The sequence below is a fragment of the Nerophis ophidion genome, linkage group LG17 (genome assembly GCF_033978795.1).
Source record: "Nerophis ophidion isolate RoL-2023_Sa linkage group LG17, RoL_Noph_v1.0, whole genome shotgun sequence".
In the NCBI taxonomy this organism is placed as follows: domain Eukaryota; kingdom Metazoa; phylum Chordata; class Actinopteri; order Syngnathiformes; family Syngnathidae; genus Nerophis; species Nerophis ophidion.
The window spans coordinates 37428552-37456130 of NC_084627.1; the positions used below are offsets into that span (position 1 = coordinate 37428552).

A 27579-nucleotide genomic window follows, 5' to 3' on the forward strand; every position below is an offset into this window, starting at 1 on the left:
CTTGGCTCACTTTACCTCTGCATAGGACGCTGTCGGGCGGTAAGATGCACACTCCACCTTCTTTCTAACAGAATGCTTGATGTATATACTATAGCAGGGGTCGGGAACCTTTTTGGTTGAGAGAGCCATACAAGCCAAATATTTTCAAAAGTATTTCCGTGAGAGCCATATAATTTATTTATTTTTAACACTGAATACAAAATGCGTGCATTTTTAAGAAAGACCAACATTTTTAGAGTATAGTACGTTTCTTATTCTTTTTAATAACATTGTTACCAACAATAAATAAAACACTTCTTACCATTAATGCGACTTCTTGAACAGGTGTGGTAGAAACCGGATGGATGGATGAAAATGCATGAGAATGTTTTATATTTTGAACGTTATTTTTGACAATACAATGCTGAAATGCTGTCACATACACCTCTGAAATGCTCTCACATAAACAACTGAAATGATATTTTCTCTCACACACACTACTGAAACACTCTTATACACACTACTGAAATGCTCTCACATAAACAACTGAATTGTTTTTCTCTCACACACACTACTGAAAAACTCTTATAGACACGACTGAAATGCTCTCACATACACTACTGAAATGCTCTCTAATAGTCTAATAATCTATTAGGGACGGCGTGGCGCAGTGGCAGAGTGGCCGTGCGCAACCCGAGGATCCCTGGTTCAATACCCATTTAGTACCAACCTCGTCACGTCCGTTGTGTCCTGAGCAAGACACTTCACCCTTGCTCCTGATGGGATGGTTAGCGCCTTGCACGGCGGCTCCCTCCATCAGTGTGTGAATGTGTGTGTAAATGTGGAAGTAGTGTCAAAGCGCTTTGAGTACCTTGAAGGTAGAAAAGCGCTATACAAGTACAACCAATTTATTTATTTATTTAAAACACTACTGAAATGCTCTCACAAACAGAGTGTTTCAGTAGTGTGTGTGAGAAAAAACATTTCAGTTGTTTATGTGAGAGCATTTCAGTAGTGTGTATAAGAGTGTTTCAGTAGTGTGTATAAGAGTGTTTCGGTAGTGTGTGAGAGAAAAACATTTCAGTTTTTTTTGAGAGCATTTCAGTAGTGTATGTAAGAGGTAATTCTGAATAATGTCCTTAACGGCCCCTCATAATTTGCAGTCATTTTACACAGACCATAATAATACTCATACGTTGACATTCCATCAAGCGGTACGGCTTCATACCTCACCAAAGTTGTACTAAAAACATTTTGACAGATTCTGGATCGCCGTGTGTAGTAATGTTCTATTTTCTCAATGGAGCATTTAAAGTTTTGGCGTTGTATAATGACATCATCTTGCAGTCTACCTGCATCACATATGTGTGACTGCCATTTACTGGTCACACTTATCATTACACCATGTACCAAATATAATAGCTGCGAGGTCGGTAAGAAAAACAGAATGATTCCGTTTATTAGGCGCATCGGGTTTTAAGGCGCACTGTTGATTTTTGAGAAAATGAAAAGCTTTTAATTGCGCCTTATAGTCCGAAAAATACGGTATCTCTCTTGTGCTTCACAATACAGACAAATATGAAAACACACACATGAACACAAAACTCAGAATTAAAAGTGTCTACATACTTTGATCTTGTATTGTCCTTTTAGTATCTCTTGGTCAACCTCCACACTATGTCAATGTTTACATTCCTTTGAATTGTTGCATAACTGACAGAAGATTTTCACTGCGTTTTTGGATTCTGATGTGCTCCTCCTTCATCCTCTCTTGCTCATGCAGCACCTCCTCCTGTAATTATAGTAAACACAATTTACAGGTGTGCCTACACATGTTTTGGACAGTGACATAGTTTTTATGATAAACCCCTTGAATACACCAATTAAAGTTAAAGTACCACTGATTGTCACATACACACTAGGTGTGGTGAAATTACCTTCTGCATTCGACCCATTCCCTTGTTCCACCCCCCTGGGATGTGAGGGGATCAGTGAGCAGCGGCCCCCAATTGCAACCCTTGATGCTGAGTGCCAAGCATGAATGTAATGGGTCCCAATTTTACAGTGTTTGGTATGACTCGGCCGGGGTTTGAACTCACGACCTACCAATCTCTGGGTGGACACTCCAACCACAAGGCCACTGAGCAGGTAACTATTAGATTTGGATTGAAATAACCCATATGGGTTGCGTCTTCCCGCTTATCTGAAGTTCAGTCAGGAGCACAGCAGCTTAAGCAGAGAAGCCCAGACCCTCCCTCTCCGAGGCCCCCTCGACCAGCTTCTCCTAGGGGATCACGAGGAGTTCCTAGTCCAGCTGAGAGACATAGTCTCTGCAACCTATCCTGGGTCTTCCCCGAGCCCTGGTTGTCCAGGGGGCATAACCAGGTGCCCGATCCCCCTCTTCCGGCTTATTTTGATGTGGAGGAGCAGCTACTTTACTGTGAGTTCCTCCAGAATGACAGAGTTTCTAACCCTATCTCGAAAGGTAGAGCAGAAGAAACTTATTGTCCTATCAATCACTACCCAAAACTGATGACCATAGGTGAGTTTAGGAATTTACTGTAGATCAAATGGTAAATTAAGAGCTCTGCCTTCCGGCCTCGCTCCCTCTTCACCACAACGGACCGATGCAGGGTCCGCATCACTGCAGATGCTAGTCAAACTCATTATCCAAGTACATCAACTCCTCTACTTGGAGCAAGATCTCTTTGCAGCCCACTTTTTTTCCATTGGAGAACCATATGGACTCGGGACTTTGAGATGCTGATTGTCATCCCAGTTGCTTCAGAATTGGCTGCAAACCGATCAAGTGAGAGCTGAAGATCACGGCCCGATGAAGTCAGAGATCCAGTTCTACAGCCAACAAACCAGTTCTCCTCAACACCCTAAATCTGTCTAGAAATAAGGTCCACATAAGTTAAATATCTCCAAGTTATCTCTTGGAGATATTTTTAAGAAACATGGAGTGTTTTATCACTTTTATGCAGATGACTGCCAAATTTATATGCCGATTTCAAAAAGCCACGGCCCCCTGACACCCCTTCTTAACTGTCTATGTGACGTCAAGGCTTGGTTAGCCCAGAATTTTTTAATAATGAATGAGGGAAAAACGTAAATTTTAGTTTTTGGTCCGGCCCTTACTGACTTGGGACCATTGCAAAATTATGTGCGTCCCAAAGTCACCAGCCTTGGCGTCACTATAGACAGCGATTTTAAACTAGACAAACAAGTCAATGGCGTTTTAAAATCGTGTTTTTATCACCTTCGTCTTTTAGTAAAGGTTAAACCGTTTTTATCTTTTAACCTTTTTGAACAAGTCGTGCATGCTTTTATTTCAAGTCGCCTGGACTACTGCAATGCACTTTATGCTGGCATTAGCCAAAAAGCTCTCTCCCGGTTGCAGTTAGTCCAGAACGCGGCCGCACGACTTTTAACAGGGGCCAGGAAACGTCAGCATATAACCCCAATTCTTCAGAGTTTGCACTGGCTCCCTGTTCATTTTAGAATTGATTTTAAAACATTGCTGTTTGTTTTTAAATCTTTACATGGACTGGCACCTCAATATATCTCGGACCTCATCCAAATTTACATCCCTGCGCGCGCTCTGAGGTCCAAGAGCCAGCTCCAGCTCGTGGTGCCCAAGACCAGACTTAAGACCAGGGGAGACAGGGCCTTCTCTGTGGTCGGCCCTAAGCTCTGGAACACTCTGCCGCTCCATGTTCAAACTGCTTCCACAGTGGAGTGTTTTAAGTCTCGTCTTAAGACCCACTTTTATTCTTTGGCTTTTAACACTAAGTGAGTTGTGTTGTCCTCTGTTCTCTGTTGTCCTCTGTGTTTTTTATACACTTTGATTTTTATTTTACTGTTTTAATTGATTTTACCTTTTAAAATAGTTTTTAATCATATTTGTTTTTATATCTTTTTTATTGGTTTTATTTTTATTCATTTTTTGTTTTATTCAGTCATTGGTGGAGCATAATATTGTTTTTAACATGGCTGTGCAGCACTTTGGAAACTTTATTGTTGTTTAAATGTGCTATATAAATAAAGTGGATTGGATTGGATTGGATGAACAGAATCTGCGACAAAAGGCAGCCCCGGCTGATTACAACCCTTACTGGAAAGGGGTGTGTCTTATTGCTGGCAATGCAAACTAAGCTCTGACGCTGATCATACAGGGATGGGACTGCCAAATTAGGTGGTCCGATGCCCCATACTCTCACAGCCCCCAACGCAGGATTTCAATAAGGACACAAAAACTGACAGTATAGAGTTGGTCCACAGTTACACAACCAGGGCGAAAACCACACTGCTCCACTATAATCGGAGGTTTGACTGTCTTAGACACTCCTCTTCAGTTCTCCTAAATATACAAGTAAGACCAGTACCAGTACCAGTGTTTATTACTAGCTTTAATCTAACAAAAGTTTGATTGACCTTTTACAAATTTCAGACATTTTATCCAGTATGCCTCTATTTCAGGTATTAGAACAAAGGGAAATAATATAAATGGTATCCATCATTCTAAGGTGAAAATCTTTTGTGGTCAATGACTGCCAGGGGTTCGGACACCACTGATTTCACAAACCTCTTGGGAATACTGTGAGGAGGGAAGGAATGATCTGGGACCAATGATGATGACTTCTGACTTACTGTAGTTCCGTTTAGAGCAGACCTTGGCAAGTATGCTATGGTAACGTGCGGAGTTCCATAACACTTCCCTTGTCTCTTTAACTACCATCCTTTGCTCGCCAGAAAGGAAGCCAACAAGCTAAATAATATAAGTTGTGGTTAAATTGCATGTTCAAATCTTGACCAAAAAAAGCATAGGACAATTTGTGTGTGTGTTTGTGTTTGTGTTCATTGACCCGCAATCTGCAGAGCTCCCTCCGCTCTTGGTCGTTCTCTTCAGCTCTGGCTCTAAGCCACGTTTCATTTTGAGAGCGATGTTTTTCTAGCATCTCCTGCAACTCCTGAAACAGACACACACACACACACACACACACACACACACACACACACACACACAAAGATAGAGCATCCATCCATCCATCCATCCATCTTCTTCCGCTTATCCGAGGTCGGGTCGCGGGGGCAACAGCCTAAGCAGGGAAACCCAGACTTCCCTCTCCCAAGCCACTTCGTTTAGCTCTTCCCAGGGAATCCCGAGGCATTCCCAGGCCAGCCGGGAGACATAGTCTTCCCAACGTGTCCTGGGTCTTCCCCGTGGTCTCCTACCAGTTGGACGTGGCATAAAGACCTCCGTAGGGAGGCGTTCGGGTGGCATCCTGACCAGATGCCCGAACCACCTCATCTGGCTCCTCTTGATGTGAAGGAGCAGCGGCTTTACTTTGAGTTCCCCCCGGACGGCAGAGCTTCTCACCCTATCTCTAAGGGAGAGCCCCGCCACCTGGCGGAGGAAACTCATTTCGGCCGCTTGTACCCGTGATCTTATCCTTTCGGTCATGACCCAAAGCTCATGACCATAGGTGAGGATGGGAACGTAGATCGACCGGTAAATTGAGAGCTTTGCCTTCCGGCTCAGCTCCTTCTTCACCACAACGGATCGGTACAACGTCCGCATTACTGAAGACGCCGCACCGATCCGCCTGTCGATCTCACGATCCACTCTTCCCCCACTCGTGAACAAGACTCCTAGGTACTTGAACTCCTCCACTTGGGGCAGGGTCTCCTGCCCAACCCGGAGATGGCACTCCAACATTTTTTCCAAAGATAGAGCACTATAGTTAAATATATTAGACCTATTTTTTTTCTTCTGACACAATACAGATATAAAAGCCCTTGAATATTGGCCGATACCAATATTAATACAGTATCAGCGCGAATCCTAATACCATATTTTCCGGACTATAGGGCGCACCGGATTTTCATACAAAAGGCGCACTGGATTATAGGGCGCATTAAAGAAGTCATATTATTTTTTTCTAAATAGAAAACACTCCCTTGCGGTCTACATAACATGTAACGGTGGTTCTTTGGTTAAAATGTTGCATGGATTATTTTTTACAGATCATCTACAGTCGCTTCCGGATGCGCCGTTTTGTGGCCGGCCTTATTTACGTGGCTCACCTTCGGCAGCGTCTTCTCCCCGTCATCTTTGTTGTAGCGGTGTAGCGTGCAAGGACGGGAGTGGAAGAAGTGTCAAAAGATGGAGCTAACTGTTTTAATAACATTCAGACATTACTTCAATCAATAACGGAGCAGCATCTCGTTATCCGTGGCTCACTAGTGCAACAACAACGCCGGAAATGTTTTGCGTGAAAAACCGTCCGACCGGAACTCTCTAATAACTAAATATCCTTGGGTGAATAATGCAAACTCACTACACCGGTATGTTTTAGCGCTTTCATGGCGAGTTTACTGACATATATAAGTAAGAACTTTACACTACTTTATATTAGAAATGGCAACAGCGGAGGATGAATGTCCCATAACAAGGATATAAAGAAAAAGAAGAAGCTTATCGACTACGGTAGCGGCACGGACTATACAAAGGCGGACCTGCGCACATTTTCAGGACTTATCCAGATCCCAAATACAGATCAGCAGGTACCAGAAGGAAAGAAAAGTTGCTTTTGCATAATATTGTGAAACAAAACGCCAGATATGTCTTACATTATACACACACCATAATAATACTCCCAGGTTGAAGCACAGTACAATCCATTAAACTTCATAGCTTACCAAAGTCGTACTAAAACTTTTCGATAGAATTTTGAGCACCGTCTGTAATGTTGCACATTTTCAATGGACGATATAAAATGTTGGTGTTGCTTACTCAAGTCATATTGCAGTCTACATGGGTTATGGGGCGGCATGGCGTAGTGGGTAGAGCGGCCGTGCCAGAAACCTGAGGGTTGCAGGTTCGCTTCCCACCTATTGACATCCAAATCGCTGCCGTTGTGTCCTTGGGCAGGACACTTCACCCTTTGCCCCCGGTGCCGCTCACACTGGTGAAGGAATGATGAATGAATGATAGGTGGTGGTCGGAGGGGCCGTAGGCGCAAACTGGCAGCCACGCTTCCGTCTGTCTACCCCAGGGCAGCTGTGGCTACAGATGTAGCTTACCACCACCAGGTGTGAATGAATGATGGGTTCCCACTTCTCTGTGAGCGCTTTGAGTATCTAACAATAGAAAAGTGCGATATAAATCTAATCCATTATTATTATTATTAGTATTATCTATTATGTGTGACTGCCATCTACTGGTCACACTTATCGTTTTACCATATAACAAATAAAATAACTTCGAGGTAGGCAAGCACAACCTGTCGAGTTTTGGGAAAATTAAAGGATTTTAATTGCGCCTTATTGTCCGAAAAATATGGTACTTACTTTTACTTGTAAAGTGTAATGTTAGAAAAGGCTTGACCAAATAAAATGACTCGGAACAATGGTAAGATAGAAAAACACAAACTTAATATGCTTTTGAAGTGAAATGGTAATTTGTTTTTTGGAGGAGCTTCTATCCCACATTTTACACTAAAGCCAATATCATTTGATTCTTGTTTTTTTTATTTTTTTTTGTCGTTGTTTTTTTGCTGATAGCTGACTGATAACCCATATCTATCCCGTATCAGTATCAGACTGGGATATCTCAAGTAATGGAGAACGTGTAGTAAATAATGAACCTGTTGATGTTGCTGCTTCTGTGCCTCCATGGCTTCTCTCTCTAATTGAAGAGCAGACGCAGATTTAAACAACGTTTTCTTCTCCCTGCAAAGAGCAATTCAAATATTAGTAATGCAATGAACTTAATTATACAGTTTTTTTTTACCAAAAAACATTGTTGGTTGATCAGTTGTATAGAGCAGGGGTGTCAAACTCAAATACAGAGTGGGCCAAAATTTAAAACTGAACAAAGCCGCGGGCCAAGGTTTAACAAATTAACCTTTTAATAGGAACCCAAACAAGTTTTGCATTGAATATTGAACAAGCAAGGCTTATATAACTTTATAGTGACATGCAAAATTGAGTTTCAAATAATAATAATAATAATTAAAAAATATATCAATGGCATATCAAATAAAATTTAAATACAAATTTAATGCCTCTTTTCTATTTGCAGCCTTCTGAGGTAAAAATCTAAATATATTGTAGTGTCCCGAAAGAGTTAGTGCTGCAAGGGGTTCTGGGTATTTGTTCTGTTGTGTTTATGTTATGTTACAGCGCAGATGTTCTCCCAAAATGTGTTTGTCATTCTTGTTTGGCGTGAGTTCACAGTGTGGCGCATATTTGTAACAGTGTTAAAGTTGTTTATACGGCCACCCTCAGTGTGACCTGTATGGCTGTTGACCAAGTATGCGTTGCATTCACTTATGTGTGTGTAATAGCTGCATATATTATGCGAGTGGGCCTGCACGCTGTTTGTATGGAGGAAATGCGGACGTGACGACAGGTTGTAGAGAATGCGAAAGGCAGTGCCTTTAAGGCACGCCCTCAATATTGTTGTCCGGGTGGAAATCGGGAGAATGCTTGCCCCGGGAGATTTTCGGGAGGGGCACTGAACTTCGGGAGGATTTGGCAAGTGTGAGAAATTGCGGTGTTACAGCGGCACCGCTGCTGTGTAATAACGGAGGGCCAGCTGTAATGTTAATTTGATATTGCCTCAAGGGCCAAATTAAATTACATGGCGGGCCAAATTTGGCCCGCCATGTAATCAGAGTTTGACACCAATGGTATAGAGCATAAACGGTATAAATTTGTGTATTTTCCGGACTATAAACCGCTTCATTTTTTCCTCGATTTGCGGGTTATACAGCCATGCGACTAATCTATATTTTTCTTTGCTTGATGGCCATCAGGGGGCACTCTTGCAGGAAGTGCAAAAACCAAGATAGACGCAAGAGGTCATTGCAAAGAAGAAGACGGAAATTTTTGCTGCACTCACTGCGAAACGCAGCACAACAGGCACCACACAAAAATTATTTTTCACACCCTCATCATGAAAAAGACACTAAGTAAAGCATTTAAAAAAATGCATGTGACAGAATACCCCCCAAACAAAACAAGCGGCAAGCGGGTACAGGTGTGTACTACAGGAATTCAACTACAAAGGTAAAGGTACTGGACAGGAAATGAAACACAAAAACAACGCAAGTCCAAAACAATCACAAGAGAACACATTTGTGCTTTGAGTTGCACATCATCCGGTCAAAAGCTTCACCAATGGTGATTTTTAAACTAATGTCAAAGAAAAACTCCCAAGGGACATAGTCTTTAAAGTTGACAAAAAAGGGTAGAGGATAGAAAGACTAATTGAATAATAGCTGACAGAGTGCTAAGGTAAGTGCCCGGGAAGATTTTTTTAATCTGCTTGTTTTGGAAAGTGTACCATATTACAGATAACAGCCATCAAGAAAACAAATTCAATTTCAGCTATGACTCCTGGAGGTAAAACTAAGTTTGTTGCAGCCACTTGATATCAGTGTGAATGGTGCATTTAAAGGCCTACTGAAATGAGATTTTCTTATTTAAATGGGGATAGCAGGTCCATTCTATGTGTCATACTTGATCATTTCGCGATATTGCCATATTTTGGCTGAAAGGATTTAGTAGAGAACATCCACGATAAAGTTTGCAACTTTTGGTCGCTAATAAAAAAGCTTTGCCTTTACCGGAAGTAGCAGACGATGTGCACGTGACGTCACGGGTTGTAGGGCTCCTCACATCCTCACATTGTTTACAATCATAGCCACCAGCAGCTAGAGCTATTTGGACCGAGAAAGCGACAATTTCCCCATTAATTTGAGCGAGGATGAAAGATTCGTGGATGAGGAAATTTGGAGTGAAGGCCTAGAAAAAAAAAAAGAAAAAAAGGCGAGGGCAGTGAGAGCGATTTAGATGTTTTTAGACACATTTATTGGGATAATTCTGGGAAATCCCTTATCTGCCTATTTTGTTGCTAGTGTTTTAGTGAGTTCATCATCATCATCATTTATTTGTATTCCTTTCATGAAAATGCATATTTACAAGCCATGTACAAGTGACACTTTCATTGTTTAGTTTTTTTGTTTCTTATACATTTCCATGATCAGAAAGGAGCAGATGGAAGAATAATATTCTTATATTTATCTGCCCCCCTTTTTTTTTTAACACAAATTACAGTATTTTGGATTACTTTATAACTGTTCCCTCCACCAACACCCAAACTCCAACATACTTTTCCATTTTCCTTTAAGCATTTTCACAATGACACGTCCAATCTATATAAAAACTCAGTTTGATATAGTTCCAGTTTTCTCTTTTTATAACTCTTCTTACATACAAAGATATTCTTGCAGCTTTTTAAGTCTTTGTTTAGAGAATTCCATGCTTTCACAGCAGCAACAGACAAGCACATATGTTTCAAATTTGTTCGCGCTCTTGGATGTTTAAAGTCATACGGCCTTCTGTGGTTCTCATCTTCAGATGTGAACACAAATAACTTTTGTATGTCCTTTGGAAGAACTTTATTTCTCGCTTTGAACATCATTGATATAGTATTATATTCTACAATGTCTTTTAGTTTTAGTAATCCTGACCTAATGAAGAGTGGATTTGTGTGCTCTATATCCTACTTGAATAATGATTCGAATTGCTCTTTTCTGTGAAAGAAATAAATGCATTATGTTGTTATGATAGGTATTTTCCCAAATTTCTGCACAATAATTGAAATGAGGTAGAATAATTGAGCAATATAACATTCTCATTGTGTTATATTGAAAACTATATTTAACCTTGTTCAAAATAAATAAGCTTTTGGATACCTTATTTTTCACATGCATTGTATGAGCTTTCCATGTCAACTTTTCATCTAAGATGACCCCAAGAAATAGTTAAATAGTACCTTAAAGTCTGAGGGGTGTGGCCATGGGTGTTTTGACGCCAGAGTCTCTGAGAGAAGTCACGGCAGCTACAGGAGGATGCTGGCTCCGCGGATCCCCGGTAAGAGGCGACTTATTTCCACAATTTTCTCACCGAAAACTGCCGGTTGACATGTAGTCAGGATCCATGTTCGCTTGACCGCTCTGATCCATAGTAAAGCTTCACCTCGGGGAATTTTAAACAAGGAAACACCGTGTGTTTGTGTGGCTAAAGGCTAAAAGCTTCCCACTTCCATCTTTCTACTTTGACTTCTCCATTATTAATTGAACGAATTGCAAAAGATTTAGCAACACAGAAGTCCAGAATACTGTGTAATTATGCGATGAAAAGAGAAGACTTTTAGCCGTAAGTGGTGCTGGGCTAATATGTCCCCTCCAACCAATAACGTCACACACACGCGTCATCATTCCGCCACGTTTTCAACAGGAAACTCTGCAGGAAATTTAAAATGGCAATTTAGTAAACTAAAAAGGCCGTATTGGCATGTGTTGCAATGTTAATATTTCATCATTGATATATAAACTACCAGACTGTGTGGTCGGTAGGAGTGGGTTTCAGTAGGCCTTTAAAGCGACACTCTGAGGTGTTTGGGAGGCTTGGATCAGTAGTTTTTCAACCTCTTTAGAGCCGAGGCAGATTTTTTTCATTGGAAAAAATCCGGAGGATAAACTCACTACACCGGTATGTTTTAGTGCTTTCATGGCGAGTTTACTGACAGATATAAGTAAGAACTTTACACTACCTTACATTAGAAATGGCCACAGCGGAGGATGAATGTCCCATGGCACTCAGCATCAAGGGTTGGAATTGGGGGTTAAATCACCATAAATGATTCCCGGCACCGCTGCTGCCCACTGCTCCCCTCACTTCCCAGGGAGTGATCAAGGGGATGGGTCAAATGCAGAGGACAAATTTCACCACACCTAGTGTGTGTGTGACAATCATTGGTACTTTAACTTAACTTAACTTAACATAACAAGAAGATAGAGAAAAAGAAGAAGCTTATCGTCTATGGAGTTGGCACGGGCTACAAAGGCGGACACGAACAATTTTTCAGGATTTATGCAGATCCCAAATACAGATCAGCAGGTACCAGACGGTAAAAAAAGTACTTTTGCGAAATAAAACACCAGATGATATTTCTCAACTTATACACACACCATAAAAATACTCGTATGTTTAATGCGCCGACAATCCATCAAGCGGTGCGGCTTCATAGCTCACCAAAGTCGTACTAAAACATTTTGATAGACATTTGAGCGCTCTGTGTAATGTTCTATATTTTCAATGGAACATATAAAATGTTGGCTTTGTTTACTTGAGACATATTGCCATCATATTGCAGTTTACACGTATCTCTTATGTTTGACTGCCATCTACTGATCCCACTGATCATTACACCATGTACCAAATAAAATTGCTTCGAGGTCGGTAAGCACAACCAGAGTTATTCCGTACATTAGGTTATATGGCGCACTGTCGAGTTTTGAGGGTAAAAAATGATTTTAAGAGTCGGGAAAATACAATATATGACATATCCAATGTAAATTAGCATTGAGCAAGTGCATTTTGAAAAGTGGAGCCTTTATGTACTTTCTATCAGGCATGCTTGCTTTTTTCGGCATGAAATATTACTTTACTTAGAGGGAGTCTGCGACAATTACCGTATTTCCTTGAATTGCCGTAGGGCATATAGTATGCGCCTGCCCTGAATTACTGCCGGGTCAAACTCGCTTCGCAAAATAATTAGCGCATGCTTAGTATTACCGCCGGGTCAAACTCGTGATGTCACGAGTGAAACTTCCCCTGTCATCATTTTCAAAATGGAGGAGGCTGATTTCAAGACCGGTAATTAAAAATCGCATAAAGGGAAGAAGATTAAGAGCTATTCAGGAGGATTTAAGGTCCAAGCTTACATCACACTCAAATTTTACTGCATGCATTTGGTAAGTGCCGGAGTGAGAAGAGGTTTTAAAATCATTAGTGCATGCTTACTTTTACCGCATGCCTTTGGTAAGCGCAGGAGTGAGAAGAGGTTTTAAATTAATTAGCGCCAAGGCGGCAATTCAAGGAAATACGGTACACCTGTTGCCACCCGACATGACATCACATGCAACAACTGTATCGAAATATGGTATCAATTAATTTTATATGAATTGAGACTCGTTGGATGGTATAATTCGGTCAGCAGCTATGAAAGTACATAATTTGGTAACGATACAGGTCAATTAAAAATACAGTGGTCTGGTTACTTTATGTGTTTTTTAGTTTGACGTTATGTATGTGGGTAAAACATTTTTTTTTTCTGAATTCAATAGTTTTCCTAAATTCTGCAAAGTGAAGTAATGTACCGATCCAGTTTCTGGAACTCCTGGTCCAGTAGAGTGAAAGCAGTCTGGATCAATGACATGGCTTTGTCTCGAACTACGCTGAAGTCTCTCTGGACAAAAACCTGCAGCGGGAACAAAAATATTGCAGTTTTAATCACAACATGTATCAACTGCATCAGAAGCCCTCAATAGACGGCCTGTGGGCCACGTCACCTTTGTTTTAGATTTATAAACCTAATTGGTTCTTGAACAGGGTTTGTAAATACATAAACATTTATGAAAAATTCTCAATAAGAAACAATGTAAAAATTAATAATGGGTTCAAGCCTCGACATAAGTCCATAATTTAGTAAAAGTTTGAACACGATCAGGGCCGTAACTAGGATTGGACAAACACCGAGGTCAGAAATTGATGTTTCAAGAGGAGCTTTGAAAGGCTGAAATCATGTGTATCCCAACACCATGTCAATAATATTACCTTGAGCAACACAATACATTTCCAGAATAACAAAAGTTTTCGGGTGAGGTAAGCGATCATATAATATATTATCTAACATATTTGACAATCAGCATGATTTTGTAACAGTCCACTTTTTTTATTAATATGCTGAAGCTTTGCATATTAAATTATCCATCCATCCATCCATCTTCTTCTGCTTATCCGAGGCCGAGTCGCGGGGGCAGCAACCTAAGCAGGGAAGCCCAGACTTTCTTTTCCCCAGCCACTTTGTCCAGCTCCCGAGACGTTCCCAGACCAGCCGAGAGACATAGTCTTCCTAACATGTCCTGGGTCTTCCCCGTGGCCTCCTACCGGTCAGACGTGCACTCAACACCTCCCTAGGGAGGCGTTCGCGTGGCATCCTGACCAGATGCCCCAACCACCTCATCTGGCTCCTCTTGATGTGGAGGAGCAGTGGCTTTACTTTGAGCTCCCCCTGGATGGCAGAGCTTCTCACCCTATCTCTAAGGGAGCGCGCCGTTTGTACCCGTGATCTTGTTCTTTTGGTCATAATCCAAAGCTCATGACCATATGTGAGGATGGGAACTTAGATGGACCGGTAAATTGAGAGCTTTGCCTTCCGGCTCAGCTCCTTCTTCACCACAACGAATCGATACAGCGTCCGCATTACTGAAGACGCCGCACGGATTCGCCTGTCAATCTCACGATCCACTCTTCCCTCACTTGTGAACAAGACTCCGAGGTACTTGAACTCCTCCACTTGGGGTAGTGTCTCCTCCCCAACCCGGAGATGGCACTCCACACTTTTCCGGGTGAGAACCATGGACTCGGACTTGGATTCTCATCCCAGTCGCTTCACACTCGGCTGCGAACCGAACCAGTGAGAGCTGAAGATCCTGGCCAGATGAAGCCGAGACCTAATCCTGCAGCCACCAAACCGGATCCCCTCAACGCCTTGACTGCACTTAGAAATTCTGTCCATAAAAGTTATGAACAGAACCGGTGTGTCCGACTTACTGCCGGCAATGCGGACCAAGCTCTGACACCGATCGTACCGCCACAGTCAGTCCAATACCCCATACAATCTGAGCACTCCCCACAGGACTTCCAGAGGGACACAGTCGAATAAAATCCCCTGAAGAGCAGGGAAGAGCAGGGAAAACTGTGGAACTTGTAGAGAAGAAATAGCCTCTGTGTTTTTTCCTGACCTAGCCTATAGTTCACTCCACCCCGGTATTAAGCACTGACCCAATGCTGCCCGCGGGTCAAAATGTTTGTGGACCCCTGCTTTAGACCATCAAGCCCCTATGATGAAGTTAAGCTCAAGACGCAGTAAATTGAATGACAGGACACGTTGGTCACTGGGTACTTTCTAATATGCTTCTGCCTTGGATACTTTCTAAGTGTAAGTAATATGCAGCTCTAATTCTTTGATTCTTGTTTTTATTGACAAATGTGCTGTTTTGGACTTTAATATTGTTCAATGAAGGACACTTATTATGTACAGGTATGTCTAGCCAGTGTGCTATTGTGTGCTTCGCTGCTGTGTAGCTGCTAGCTCCTAGATTACTTGAGTAAAAGACACAAAAACACCAAACTTGTGTGCTTATTGGAGGGCATTTAGATGTTAACTTTCCAGCTTTGCACAAGAAAACACGCTGCAGGACTCCTTGTATCAGAGATTATATCATTCAAACATGCATATCAATATTATCCGGTACTTCAGATAGCCTGCTAATATCAGACCGATATCAAAAATCAGATCAGGACACCCCTATTTATAATATACTTTGTATTGTGGTTTATGTTATTTGCACCCCCCCCCCCCCCCCCCCCCACGACCCCGACAGGGATAGGTGGTAGTAAAAAGGATGGATGGAGTGTGTGTGTGTGTGTGTGTGTGTTAAGATTCACCTGCACATTAGCATTTGTGCTCTTGAACTGGTTGGCTGGAGAAGTTTTGCTCAGCTCGTAGCGAATATTTGGGATTTTAGTGGGAGTGAAACTGAGTTGTCCAAATCAGAATAAAACAAGAGTATTAAAACAGAAATAGTATCAAAACATAATAAAGTGTACACACGCATGCATGCAAACACACACACACACACACACGCACACACACACACACACACACACACACACACACACACACACACACTTGTATTTGTTACCTTCTTGAGACAACCGAATAATGCCTCTTTAGGACCACCCTTTGTAGATATATAAAGATTTGTGTTTACAACATTACTAATATATACATACATGTAAATGAAAAAAATTCTTGTTGTGAAATATGAGTTTCACAATAAAAAAGGTCACAATTTTACAGAAAAAAAATCGAATTTTGGCAGTATTATAATAGAAGTCCTCATTTTATTCAACGCAAGTCAAAATGTTGCGAGAAAAGCTGAAGATTTGTGCAATATTATGATAAAAGTTGGAATTTTACTCAATACCAGTCCCAATTTTAGCAGAAAAGTAAAAAATGTTGGCATTTTTATGAAAAGAGTCGTAATTTTTCTCGACAAAAGTCAGAATTTTATGAGAATTTTTATGAGGACTCTGAGAATTCATTGATAAAGTCCTTGGGGGGCGGTAGATAACAGCCAGGTATAGAGGCAGCGGTGTGACAGACCTCATGGAAACACCTCAAACGATTTATATTTATTATTTAGGTTAGGACTAAGGTTAAAGTTTTCGTTGTATATTAGTGCGACTCCCCCACCTCTTTTAAGGGGACGAGCAATATGCGCATTCGTATAGTTAGGAGGACAGAGTGCAAAAAAGTCGTCTGGTTTAAGCCAGGTTTCGCTGGGACCGATGACGTTAAGATTGTTGTCTCTAATGACCTCATTAACTAATAACGTTTTGGGAGACAATGATCTTATGTTTAAATAACGCCCATATTATAGGTAGTGGGCTGTTTTGAGGAGTTTTTGATCAAATTATCCATAGTAGCAATATTAATAATGTTGCGTTTATTATGCGTAGTGCACTTAAAATAATTACGACCATATCTAGGAATTGATATGACGCTAATTTTCCGATTGTTTGCTTGGTGCTGCGATAAACTGAACGCATCATAATTTGCCACCTCAGTAGAACGCATGTCCAACTCTAACACAGTCATAGCAGAAAAAACTTGTTCTAACTTAACTGACTCCTCACCCAGACTAGCAGGCTCGCGTCTTCCATTTAAATCCAGCTTCAGGATGGAAGGAAGCGGTGTTCTGTGGGGATTAGCCTTTATCTTTGTTGCTAGCCCCGCTCGGCATCCGCGCTTCTGTTTTTTATCACACCGCTTGCGTGTCTTCCGTAGACGGTCTCCGCTGGTACTATACTCCGCTGCGTCAAAGGCCGCTAGATGTAGCCGGCGAAGTATTCCCATGCTAGCGAGGTGGTCCAACGTACACGCAGCTTTCAGTCCAAAACAGCCCAATCAATCCACATCCAGAATTGTCTGGCAGTCGTAAGTGATCAGGGAGTGTCCACGCTGTAAGCCAGCCATGAAATTTGCAGAATAGAAGTCGTTGTTTTACTCAAGGCAAGTCAAAATGTTACGCAAAAAACTGAACATGTGTGCAATATTACGATAAAAGTTGGAATTTTACTCAATACCGGTCACAATTTTAGCAGAAAAGTAAAAAAAATTATGAAAAGGGTCGTAATTTTACTCGACAAAAGTCACAATTTTATAAAAAAAACCTGTCAAATGTTGGCAATATTATAACAATAATCGTAATTTCACTTGGCTTAATTGTGACAAAAGTCATCATTTTACTAAAAAAAATATTTAAAAAATTGGTAATATTGTGATAAAAGTCAGAATTTTATAAGACAAATGTCACCATTTTGCATTAAAAAGTATTAATTTTACATGAAAAAGTAATAATTTTACAAGAAAATATTGCAATATTACAGAAAGGGAAACAATATGAAAAGTTATTCCCAATTTTATCAGAAACAAGTCGACACATTGTGAGAAAAAGACTGTTGTTAGTTTTTTTTTGTTTGTTTGTTTTTTTTGTTTGTAATTGGTTTTTAATCGTCATTATGTACTTCAATGTGTATATATGAATTTTTTTTTAATACATTTTGGCCAAAGGGGGTGCATTCAATTTCTTACACACACTTACCACATTTATTTGGTTAGGGGGAGCAATTCAAATTTTTACACACACTTGTTATTTCATATGTTGACCAGAGGGGGAGCACTTTTAAAACCCCAACACGCAATCAATTTGAAAAATCCATCCTTTTTGAGACCACTCTAATTTGGATAGACTTCACCACCAGAGGTGCAAATGAGCTGCGATGAGGTGGCGACTTGTCCAGGGTGTACACCGCCCTCCGCCCGATTGTAGCTGAGACAGGCTCCAGTGCCCCCCGCTACCCCGAAGTTAATAAGGGGTAGAAAATGGATGGATGGATGGGTGCAAATGAGACATTCTGTATTATATGCAGTGGTTTTCCGTATTGGGACAACGATTTTTGTCCTAACTAGTTCACCGGTCTTCATATGGAAGGTACTTTTCCTTGTTGATGTCTCAAGAATAGTAGAAATACAAGAACACACACACGCCAACACACACACACACACACACACACACACACACACACACACACACACACACACACACACACAACACACACCTGTAGCTGGTTCCTTGTAGACCGAATTCCAACATAATCTCCTTCATCACTGAGGGTTAAAGAAATTATCTTCAAAAGCGTTAAAATTAAATAAAATTAAATAAATGTTGCAATACCTGGTTGCCTTTCTGAGGGGTTAATGAGTTTCATGACTTTCAGGTCGTTGAACTCCTGCTCTTCGTTCTTTCCTCCAAATATGTACAGCTGTCAACCCCACAAACAGTACTTTAACAAGCAAACAAATCCGTCACATTTATGAGCAGGTATTATGTTTGGCGTACGAACATGGCTGTGAACAATGAAGGCGGTGTGTCCATTTCGCCGTGCCGGAGGAATGCCAACATACAGTGGGATCTTCCACTTCAACTTGGCTGAGGACACAAAGGTTAAAGGGTAATGAAAATGTGCACTTTAGTTAGATGGATACGTACAAAGACAGATGGAGAAAGGTATCTTACGTTTCCAGCTATGAGGACAGTAACTCTATACTGATACAAAAACTACATGCTGACTTTGCACAGCTGGCATCCCAGACCATCTGTGCAAAAGAAACCCAAAAACTTGGGACCTGATATACGAAACTCAAAACCAGTGAAGTTGGCACGTTGTTTAAATGGTAAATAAAAACAGAAAAAAATGATTTGCAAATCCTTTTCAACTTATATTCAATTGAATAGACTGCAAAGACAAGATACTTAACGTTCGAACTGGTAAACTATGTTATTTTTTGCAAATATTTTAATATTTAATTAAACACGAATTGGTATGTCAGACTTAGCCCTACCATAAATTGATTAACGTGGACCCCGACTTAAACAAGTTGAAAAACTTATTCGGGTGTTACCATTTAGTGGTCAATTGTACGGAATATTTACTGTACTGTGCAATCTACTAATAAAAGTATCAATCAATCAATCAAAACCCTGTCTTGGTTTAAATCTTATCTTACTGACAGGGTGCAGTGTGTCTCCCATAACAATGTGACCTCGGACTATGTTAAGGTATCGTGTGGAGTTCCCCAGGGTTCGGTCCTTGGCCCTGCACTCTTCAGCATCTACATGCTGCCGCTAGGTGACATCATACGCAAATACGGTGTTAGCTTTCACTGTTATGCTGATGACACCCAACTCTACATGCCCCTAAAGCGGACTGTAGTCAGTTGGAAGCGTGTCTTAATGAAATTAAACAATGGATGTCTGCTAATTTTTTGCAATTTAACGCCCAAAAAAACGGAAATGCTGATTATCGGTCCTGCTAGACACCGACCTCTATTTAATAATACAACTTTAACATTTGACAACCAAACAATTAAACAAGGTGACTTGGTAAAAAATCTGGGTATTATCTTCAACCCAACTCTCTCCTTTGAGTCACACATTAAAAGCGTTACTAAAACGGCCTTCTTTCATCTCCGTAATATCGCTAAAATTCGCTCCATTCTGTCCACTAAAGACGCTGAGATCATTATCCATCCGTTTTTTACGTCTCGCCTCGACTACTGTAACGTATTCTTTTCGGGGCTCCCCATGTCTAGCATTAAAAGATTACAGTTGGTACAAAATGCGGCTGCTAGACTTTTGACAAGAACAAGAAAGTTTGATCATATTACGCCTGTACTGGCTCACCTGCACTGGCTTCCTGTGCACTTAAGATGTGACTTTAAGGTTTTACTACTTACGTATAAAATACTACACGGTCTAGCTCCAGCCTATTTTGCCGATTGTATTGTACCATATGTCCCGGCAAGAAATCTGCGTTCAAAGGACTCCGGCTTATTAGTGATTCCCAGAGCCCAAAAAAGTCTGCGGGCTATAGAGCGTTTTCCGTTCGGGCTCCAGTACTCTGGAATGCCCTCCCGATAACAGTTCGAGATGCTACCTCAGTAGAAGCATTTAAGTCTCACCTTAAAACTCATCTGTATACTCTAGCCTTTAAATAGACTCCCTTTTTAGACCAGTTGATCTGCCGCTTCTTTTCTTTTTCTCCTATGTCCCCCCCTCCCTTGTGGAGGGGGTCCGGTCCGATGACCATGGATGAAATACTGGCTGTCCAGAGTCGAGACCCAGGATGGACCGCTCGTCGGGACCCAGGATGGACCGCTCGCCTGTGTATCGGTTGGGGACATCTCTACAATGCTGATCCGACTCCGCTTGGGATGGTTTCCTGTGGACGGGACTCTCGCTGCTGTCTTGGATCCGCTTTGAACTGAACTCTCGCGGCTGTGTTGGAGCCACTATGGATTGAACTTTCACAGTATCATGTTAGACCCGCTCGACATCCATTGCTTTCGGTCCCCTAGAAGGGGGCGGGGGTTGCCCACATTTGAGGTCCTCTCCAAGGTTTCTCATAGTCAGCATTGTCACTGGCGTCCCACTGGGTGTGAGTTTTCCTTGCCCTTATGTGGGTTCTTCCGAGGATGTCGTAGTCGTAATGGTTTGTACAGTCCTTTGAGACATTTGGGATTTAGGGCTGTATAAATAAACATTGATTGATTGAATGAAATATTTGCTCATTTGTAATTTGATGCCTGCAACATGTTTCAAAAAAGCTGGCACTGTCATGATCCGTGATCCGGATAATGTTCTCTTTAGTTATGTTTTGTTGGTTTTGGACTCTTTCGGTTCCGGTTTGTTTCCATGGTTACTCATTGTTTTCACCTGCTGCTTGCTCCTGACGCGCACCTGTGTTGTGATTACTTCCTTTATTTAAGCCTGCCTTCTCCCGTCAGTCTGTCTGGGTCCATTGTTTGCGGTAAGCAACAGTCACGTTAATGTTTCTGGTTCCAGTCCGTGTGCTAAGTGCGTTCGGCACGCTGTTCTTGTGTTTCCTGATTCTATGCTAAGTGTTAGCATTAGCTTCCCGTCTATGTCCCACTCTCCTTTGTGGAGGGAGGCCGGTCCGATCCGGTGGCCATGTACTGCTCGCCTGTGTATCGGCTGGGGACATCTCTGCGCTGCTGATCCGCCTCCGCTTGGGATGGTTTCCTGCTGGCTCCGCTGTGAACGGGACTCTCGCTGCTGTGTTGGATCCGCTTTGGACTGGACTCTCGCGACTGTGTTGGATCCATTGTGGATTGAACTTTCACAGTATCATGTTAGACCCGCTCGACATCCATTGCTTTCCACCTCTCCAAGGTTCTCATAGTCATCATTGTCACCGACGTCCCACTGGGTCATTATTGTCACCGATGTCCCACTGGGTGTGAGTTTTCCTTGCCCTTATGTGGGCCTACCGAGGATGTCGTAGTGGTTTGTGCAGCCCTTTGAGACACTAGTGATTTAGGGCTATATAAGTAAACATTGATTGATTGATTGATTGATGATTGGGTATAAAAGCAGCTTCCATGAAATGCTCAGTCATTCACCAACAAGGATGGGGCCAGGGTTCACTTTGTGAACAAATGCGTAAGCAAATTGTCTAACAGTATAAAAAAAACATTTCTCAAAGAGCTACTGCAAGAAATTTAGGGATTTCCCCATCTACGGTCCGTAATACCATCAAAAGGTTCAGCAAATCTGGAGAAATTACTGCATGTAAACGGCAAAGCCCGTGACCTTCAATCCCTCAGGCATCAAAAACTGACATCAGTGTGTAAAGGATATCCCCACATGTGCTCAAGAACACTTCAGAAAACCACTGTCAGAAACTACAGTTTATCGCTACGTCTGTAAGTGCAAGTTAAAACTCTACTATGCAAAGCAAAAGCCATTTATCAACATCACCCAGAAATGCCGCCGGCTTGGCTGGGCCCGAGCTCATCTAAGATGGACTGATGCAAAGTGGAAAAGTGTTCTGTGGTCTGACGAGTCCACATTTCAACAAAATGTTTTTGGAAACTGTAGACGTCGTGTTGTACGGAACAAAGAGAAAAAGAAACATCCGTATTTTTATAGGCGCAAAGTTCAAAATCCAGCATGTGCGATGGTATGGGGGTGTATTAGTGCCCAAGGCATGGGTAACTTACACATCTGTGAAGGCACCATTAATGCTGAAAGGTACATACAGGTTTTGGAGCAACATATGTTGGCATCCAAGCAACATTATCATGGACGCCCCTGCTTATTTCAGCAAGACAATGCCAAGCTACATGTAACAACAGTGTGGCTTTGGAGTAAAAGAGTGCGGGTACTAGACTGGCCTGCCTGTAGTCCAGACCTGTCTCCCATTGAAAATGTGTGGTGCAATATGAAGCCTAAAATACCACAAGGGAGACCCCGAACTGTTGAACAACTTAAGCTGTACATCCAGCAAGAATAGGAAAAAAATACATTGAAAATCTTAAATATTTGGTCTGTTGATAAAAGGAAAGGCCATGAAACACAGTGGTAAACATGCCCCGTGCCAACCTTTTTGCAACGTGTTGCTGTCATTAAATTCTAAGTTCATGTCATGTCTTGTGATCATGTTTTGTTTAGTTATGTTCTGTTTTGCTTAAAGACTCCATTGTTTCCTGTTTTTGCACTTCCTTGTTTGCTTTGTTACCATAAATGATAAATGATAAATGAGTTGTACTTGTATAGCGCTTTTCTACCTTCAAGGTACTCAAAGCGCTTTGACACTACTTCCACATTTACCCATTCACACACACATTCACACACTGATGGAGGGAGCTGTCATGCAAGGCGCTAACCATCACCCATCAGGAGCAAGGGGGAACTGTCTTGCTCAGAACACAACAGACGTGACGAGGTTGGTACTAGGTGGGGATTGAACCAGGTACCCTCGGGTTGCACATGGCCACTCTTCCACTGCGCCACGCAGTGCATTATATCTATATAGACTGCATGGTTTCCCCTAAACTGACAAGATACTTGTGGCGGTGGGGCATGGTTATGGCCGTGGTTACATGACGTCATTGAGTAATTGGAATAAATTGGCTATGATTTTTTTTTTAAAAGACTCAAAACATGTATAAATACATTTAAAACAGTTGTTCCTTTTAATTAGTTTTAACTTGTTTTTTTATCGGTTTGCCATATTTTCAATTCAATTGTCGTTTGTTGAGATTTTATTCAAGTGTTTACAGACTTTTAATGATTTTTTATTAAAACTAGCAACAAATTTAGCATTTTTCTTCAGGTGTTATTATAAAATATACTCGTGTTTAGAGCACTTCAGCGAGCATGATGTCACACTTGCTTGCCGTTGTTTTTTGGTTGGACTTTCGCTTCTTAAAAGCCGTCACTCTCCTCCGCTGTAGTTGGCTGTCTGAGGGTATATCAGCAATATACATAAAAACCACGTCCACATTCGCTCCTGACAATGGCGTGCATTTTGTTCACGGTATAGCTCGGTTGGTAGAGCGACTGTGCCAGCAACCCGAGGGTTGCAGGCTCGATCCCCGCCTCCGCCATCCCTGTCACCGCCGTCGTGTCCTTGGGCAAGAGTCTTAACCCACCTGCTCCCAGTGCCACCCACACTGGGTTAAATGTAAAAATTAGATATTGGTTTTCACTATGTAAAGCGCTTTGAGTCACTAGAGAAAAAGCGCTATAGAAATATAATTCACTCACTCACATACGGTTTCGGCAGCCGTTTTTGATCCATCTTTATTCAGTTGTCAAGTTTTCGGTACATCACCTGTGCGCAAATAATAGGCTACATATTTAAATTGATACTGTAACAACTGTAACGAATGTTGATGTTTTACGTGTCCGTGTGGTTTGTAAATACACCGTCCTTGCCTGAAAGGTGATTGGTGGAGAATGGGCAAGTAATGTTGTGTGTCTGGGGAAGAGCAGACACACGAGAAGAAAGCGTTCGCATGGTAGGTAAAACCTTTTGGGAATGTGCCATTTTTTACTAAAAGATTGGTAATAAAAGTTAAATATAGTGTCACACTTTGTGTGATTTATTTTTTGGTCTACAATAAATTGTTTCTTTACTTTGTTCTCGAATTGTTTCAAAGTGTGGCAGTACTAAAAATGCCGGGGTGCTCCGCCAAATTTAATTACATTAAGGGAATCCCGGTGTGAAGTGTCTTGTGTCTTGCCCAAGGACACAGTGGCAGCGACTAGGACGGCGGAAGCCGGAATCGAACCCGGAAACCTCAAGCCGCTGGCACGACCGCCCTACCATCTATTTTTTTTCGAGGTGAGGGAAATTTATAAAACAGCAATTCCACTGTGATATGGCACCATGTTTACAATTAATAACCTAACAAAAATAAAAGTGAAAATATTTCAGAATAATTTCCACCAATACATTATATTATCAAACTATATTGACCCACTTCTAACCTTATGTTTACAGTGATAGTGTCATTGATAATAAACAGATAAAAAAATGTATACATCTGCGATGAGGTGGCGACTTGTCCAGGGTGTACCCCACCCTCCACCCGAATGCAGCCGAGAGGCTCCAGCAACCCCTGCCACCCCAAAAGGGACAAGCGGAAGAAAGTGGATGAATGAATGGATGGATGGAAAATGTATAAACTGTGATAACAAGCCAGGCTTTTGAATGGCTCAAGATCCGGTCTTCTCAGAAAATCTGCACGCAAACTGTAAAGATTTGACACCACTGAGCGTGCGCACACTCTTGCATCAATGCTAAAAGGTTTCTTCAAACTAAATAACCATAGCAATTAACTTAAAAAAAAAATAATTCTACATTGTGGTTATTTTCAGCAATATTTTACATACCAGGAAATAAACCAAAAAATACAAACAATATGTAAAAAACATACTGAAGGTAAAAGAATATATTTGAACTCACAATACCGCTTGTAGTTGGTTGATTTGAGTGGAAGTGGCAGGCAAACTGTTATATCTGCGGCCTAATCAACGTTTTGCTGTGCTACTTTGTTGGTTAAAAAAAGTGAGTATCGCTGATTTCTCCGCTGGCCGGGTATTGCTCCACTGCCACTTTCTGCTTTTGTAAATCACAAGTTGTGATTGGATACCTGGGAGTGACATGTGAGTATCCAATCAGTCAATTCAACGTGAGGCTAGTCAACAACTTGTGATCTGATCAGCTATCACAACTGTCTGTTAAATAAATGTCCTTCGTTCATTAAACTGCACAGCCGCCGCTAATGTTGGTTCAGAAGGCCCCTGTCAGAATTCATACAGCGCTGATAACAAGCTAGCTGAGTTCTGATTGGTTAAAAAACAACAACATAGTAGCCTAATATGACATGAAAAGAATATGGTGAATACTTTTATATATTTATGGAGAGTCAATCAAAAATAAAACAACTTTTATTAATTAATTATTAATTGTAATTATTAATATAATTAAATATTAATTAAACCATGCCAACCAATTAGTTTTCACCTTGTCCCCATGTCACGCACCGGTTTTCACTAATCACCACGGTATTATTCAAGCCACAGTTGCCAGGTAGTCAGCCTGGCGACATCACCCTTTATCACCTTCTACAAACCCATGATATCCATGCTGATGATCCTCTTCCTTTCTAAGTAAGTGATCGTTATTCATGCCATAGATTTAAAGTTTTGTTCTCATGTCCATAGTTTACGTTCTAGAATTAGTTTTGTTTTCATAGCCAAGTTTGTTCTCCGCCTTGTGTGCGCCTCTCGTTTGTTCCTTTTTATGAGTAAAATTACTGTAAATATGTCTTTACCTTCACGCCGTGTCCACTCCAATCGCTTTGCACCTCGGGAAAACAAACCACGCCGCAGTCCACGCCTTGACAGTTAATGATTATTTGCAAAAAAAATTAAATTTCTCAGTTCGAACATTAAATATCTTGTCTTTGCAGTCTATTCAATTGAATATACACTGAAAGTGTCAGGCTTTCCCCTGACAGTTTGTCTATGTTTTAGTTTTTTCCTCTGCATTTGTCTGTTTCCTCTGTGTTAAGTATCTCCTGTCTTTAGTTCCTGTCTAGTGCTCTTATTTTGTCAGCTTCCTGTCTTGTTCCCTGACTGCTGTGTTCCTCCTCAGCTGCGGCTGATTGGCACCTGGTCACACCTGTTGCCAATCAGCCTGCTCCTATTTGTACCTGCTTTGTCTTGTGTCAGTTGCTGGATCATTGTATTGTCATTTGGACTTGTCGTTGCCATATGTTGCTCTTGTCGTGTCGATGTGATTCTTTTCAGCTATTACCTGTCATGCTACATTTTGTCCTGGTTGTCGTAGCGGTAAGCTGTTCTTGTTAGCCATTAGTTATTTCCAGTTTTTCTGTTTGCTATCCACTAGCTTCCATGCTAAAGTTCCTTTTTGTTTTGTAGCTTCCAATGCTAGCTCCCTTAGTTTGTTATTCCGCCCACGTGCGTGCTTTTTGTTTGTTCTTGTTTGGTTTTAATTAAATCATGTTTTCATATTCTATGCCTGCCTCCGTCTCTGCATCTTGGGGTTCAACACCAACTAACTGTGACAGAAAGGGATTTGCAAATCATTGTATTCTGTTTTTTATTTACGAATTACGCATCGTGCCAACTTCACTGGTTTTGGGTTTTGTACTAGACTGTATACAAATGATAACAAGTGCAAAAACAGGTGCACAGCACCATATTTAAAAGAGGATTTTGTTTGTACTACCAGCTGTCATGGAGACACTCATTTGCTGAACATCCACGGCATCATGCTCCAACCTGTGGTGTTTTGATATGTTGTAAAACATGCAGCACACTAATATAATCTGCACTACCTTTTCTGGGTGCAGCATGTTGAGCTTTTCCACCCACCATACAAAATACCTCCAGACTAAACTGATGCTAGATAGCTGGAAGAAGCATTGTAAATTGTACTCACCAATACTGAATTTATGAATTTCATTGGATGACGTCCCTGTGCCATCATCGTTTATGCTTTTTCCTCCAAACAAGTAAACATCCTCCGATGGATATGAAAAAAACAACAACAAATAAGCATGTTGGCAACCACATCCAAACAAGTGACAAACATTTTGCGCTCCACTTTGTGGGTTAGAATAAACAAATATTAGAAATGCTGGACTGTTTATGAAGGGTTTAGGCGCAAAAAACTATAAACGCCAGACCAATCAGTGCATCGAAATTTGATTACCGTATTTTCTGGACCATAGGGCGCACTGGCTTATAAGGCGCACTGCCGATGAATGGTCTGTTTTCGATCTTTTTTCATATACAAGGAATACTGGATTATAGGGCGCATTAAAGGAGTCATATTTTTTTTTTTCTAAATGTAAAACACTTCCTTTTGGTCTACATAACATGTAATGGTGGTTTTTCGGTCAAAATCTTGCATAGATTATGTTTTACAGATCATCTTTCTGCTGCTTTCTGACAGTCACTTCAGGATGCACCGTTTTGTGGGCGGTCT

At 41.3% G+C, this 27579-nt stretch overlaps 1 protein-coding gene across 1 annotated transcript in view; it reads right to left on the reverse strand.

Annotated features, from left to right (window-relative positions):
• Positions 1 to 1026: 1026 nt before the first annotated feature.
• zmp:0000001301 (uncharacterized) overlaps positions 1027 to 27579 on the reverse strand; it is a 44139-nt gene continuing 17586 nt past the window's right edge. Inside the window, exons 10-18 of the mRNA XM_061877241.1 lie at positions 27031 to 27112; positions 18595 to 18680; positions 18426 to 18513; positions 18310 to 18358; positions 15571 to 15661; positions 13218 to 13318; positions 7632 to 7716; positions 4848 to 4952; positions 1027 to 1771 (exon numbers count right to left, since the gene is read on the reverse strand). Coding sequence (XP_061733225.1) covers positions 1667 to 1771; positions 4848 to 4952; positions 7632 to 7716; positions 13218 to 13318; positions 15571 to 15661; positions 18310 to 18358; positions 18426 to 18513; positions 18595 to 18680; positions 27031 to 27112 — 792 coding nt within the window. The 3' untranslated portion in view covers positions 1027 to 1666. The remainder of the gene's footprint in view (positions 1772 to 4847; positions 4953 to 7631; positions 7717 to 13217; positions 13319 to 15570; positions 15662 to 18309; positions 18359 to 18425; positions 18514 to 18594; positions 18681 to 27030; positions 27113 to 27579) is intronic.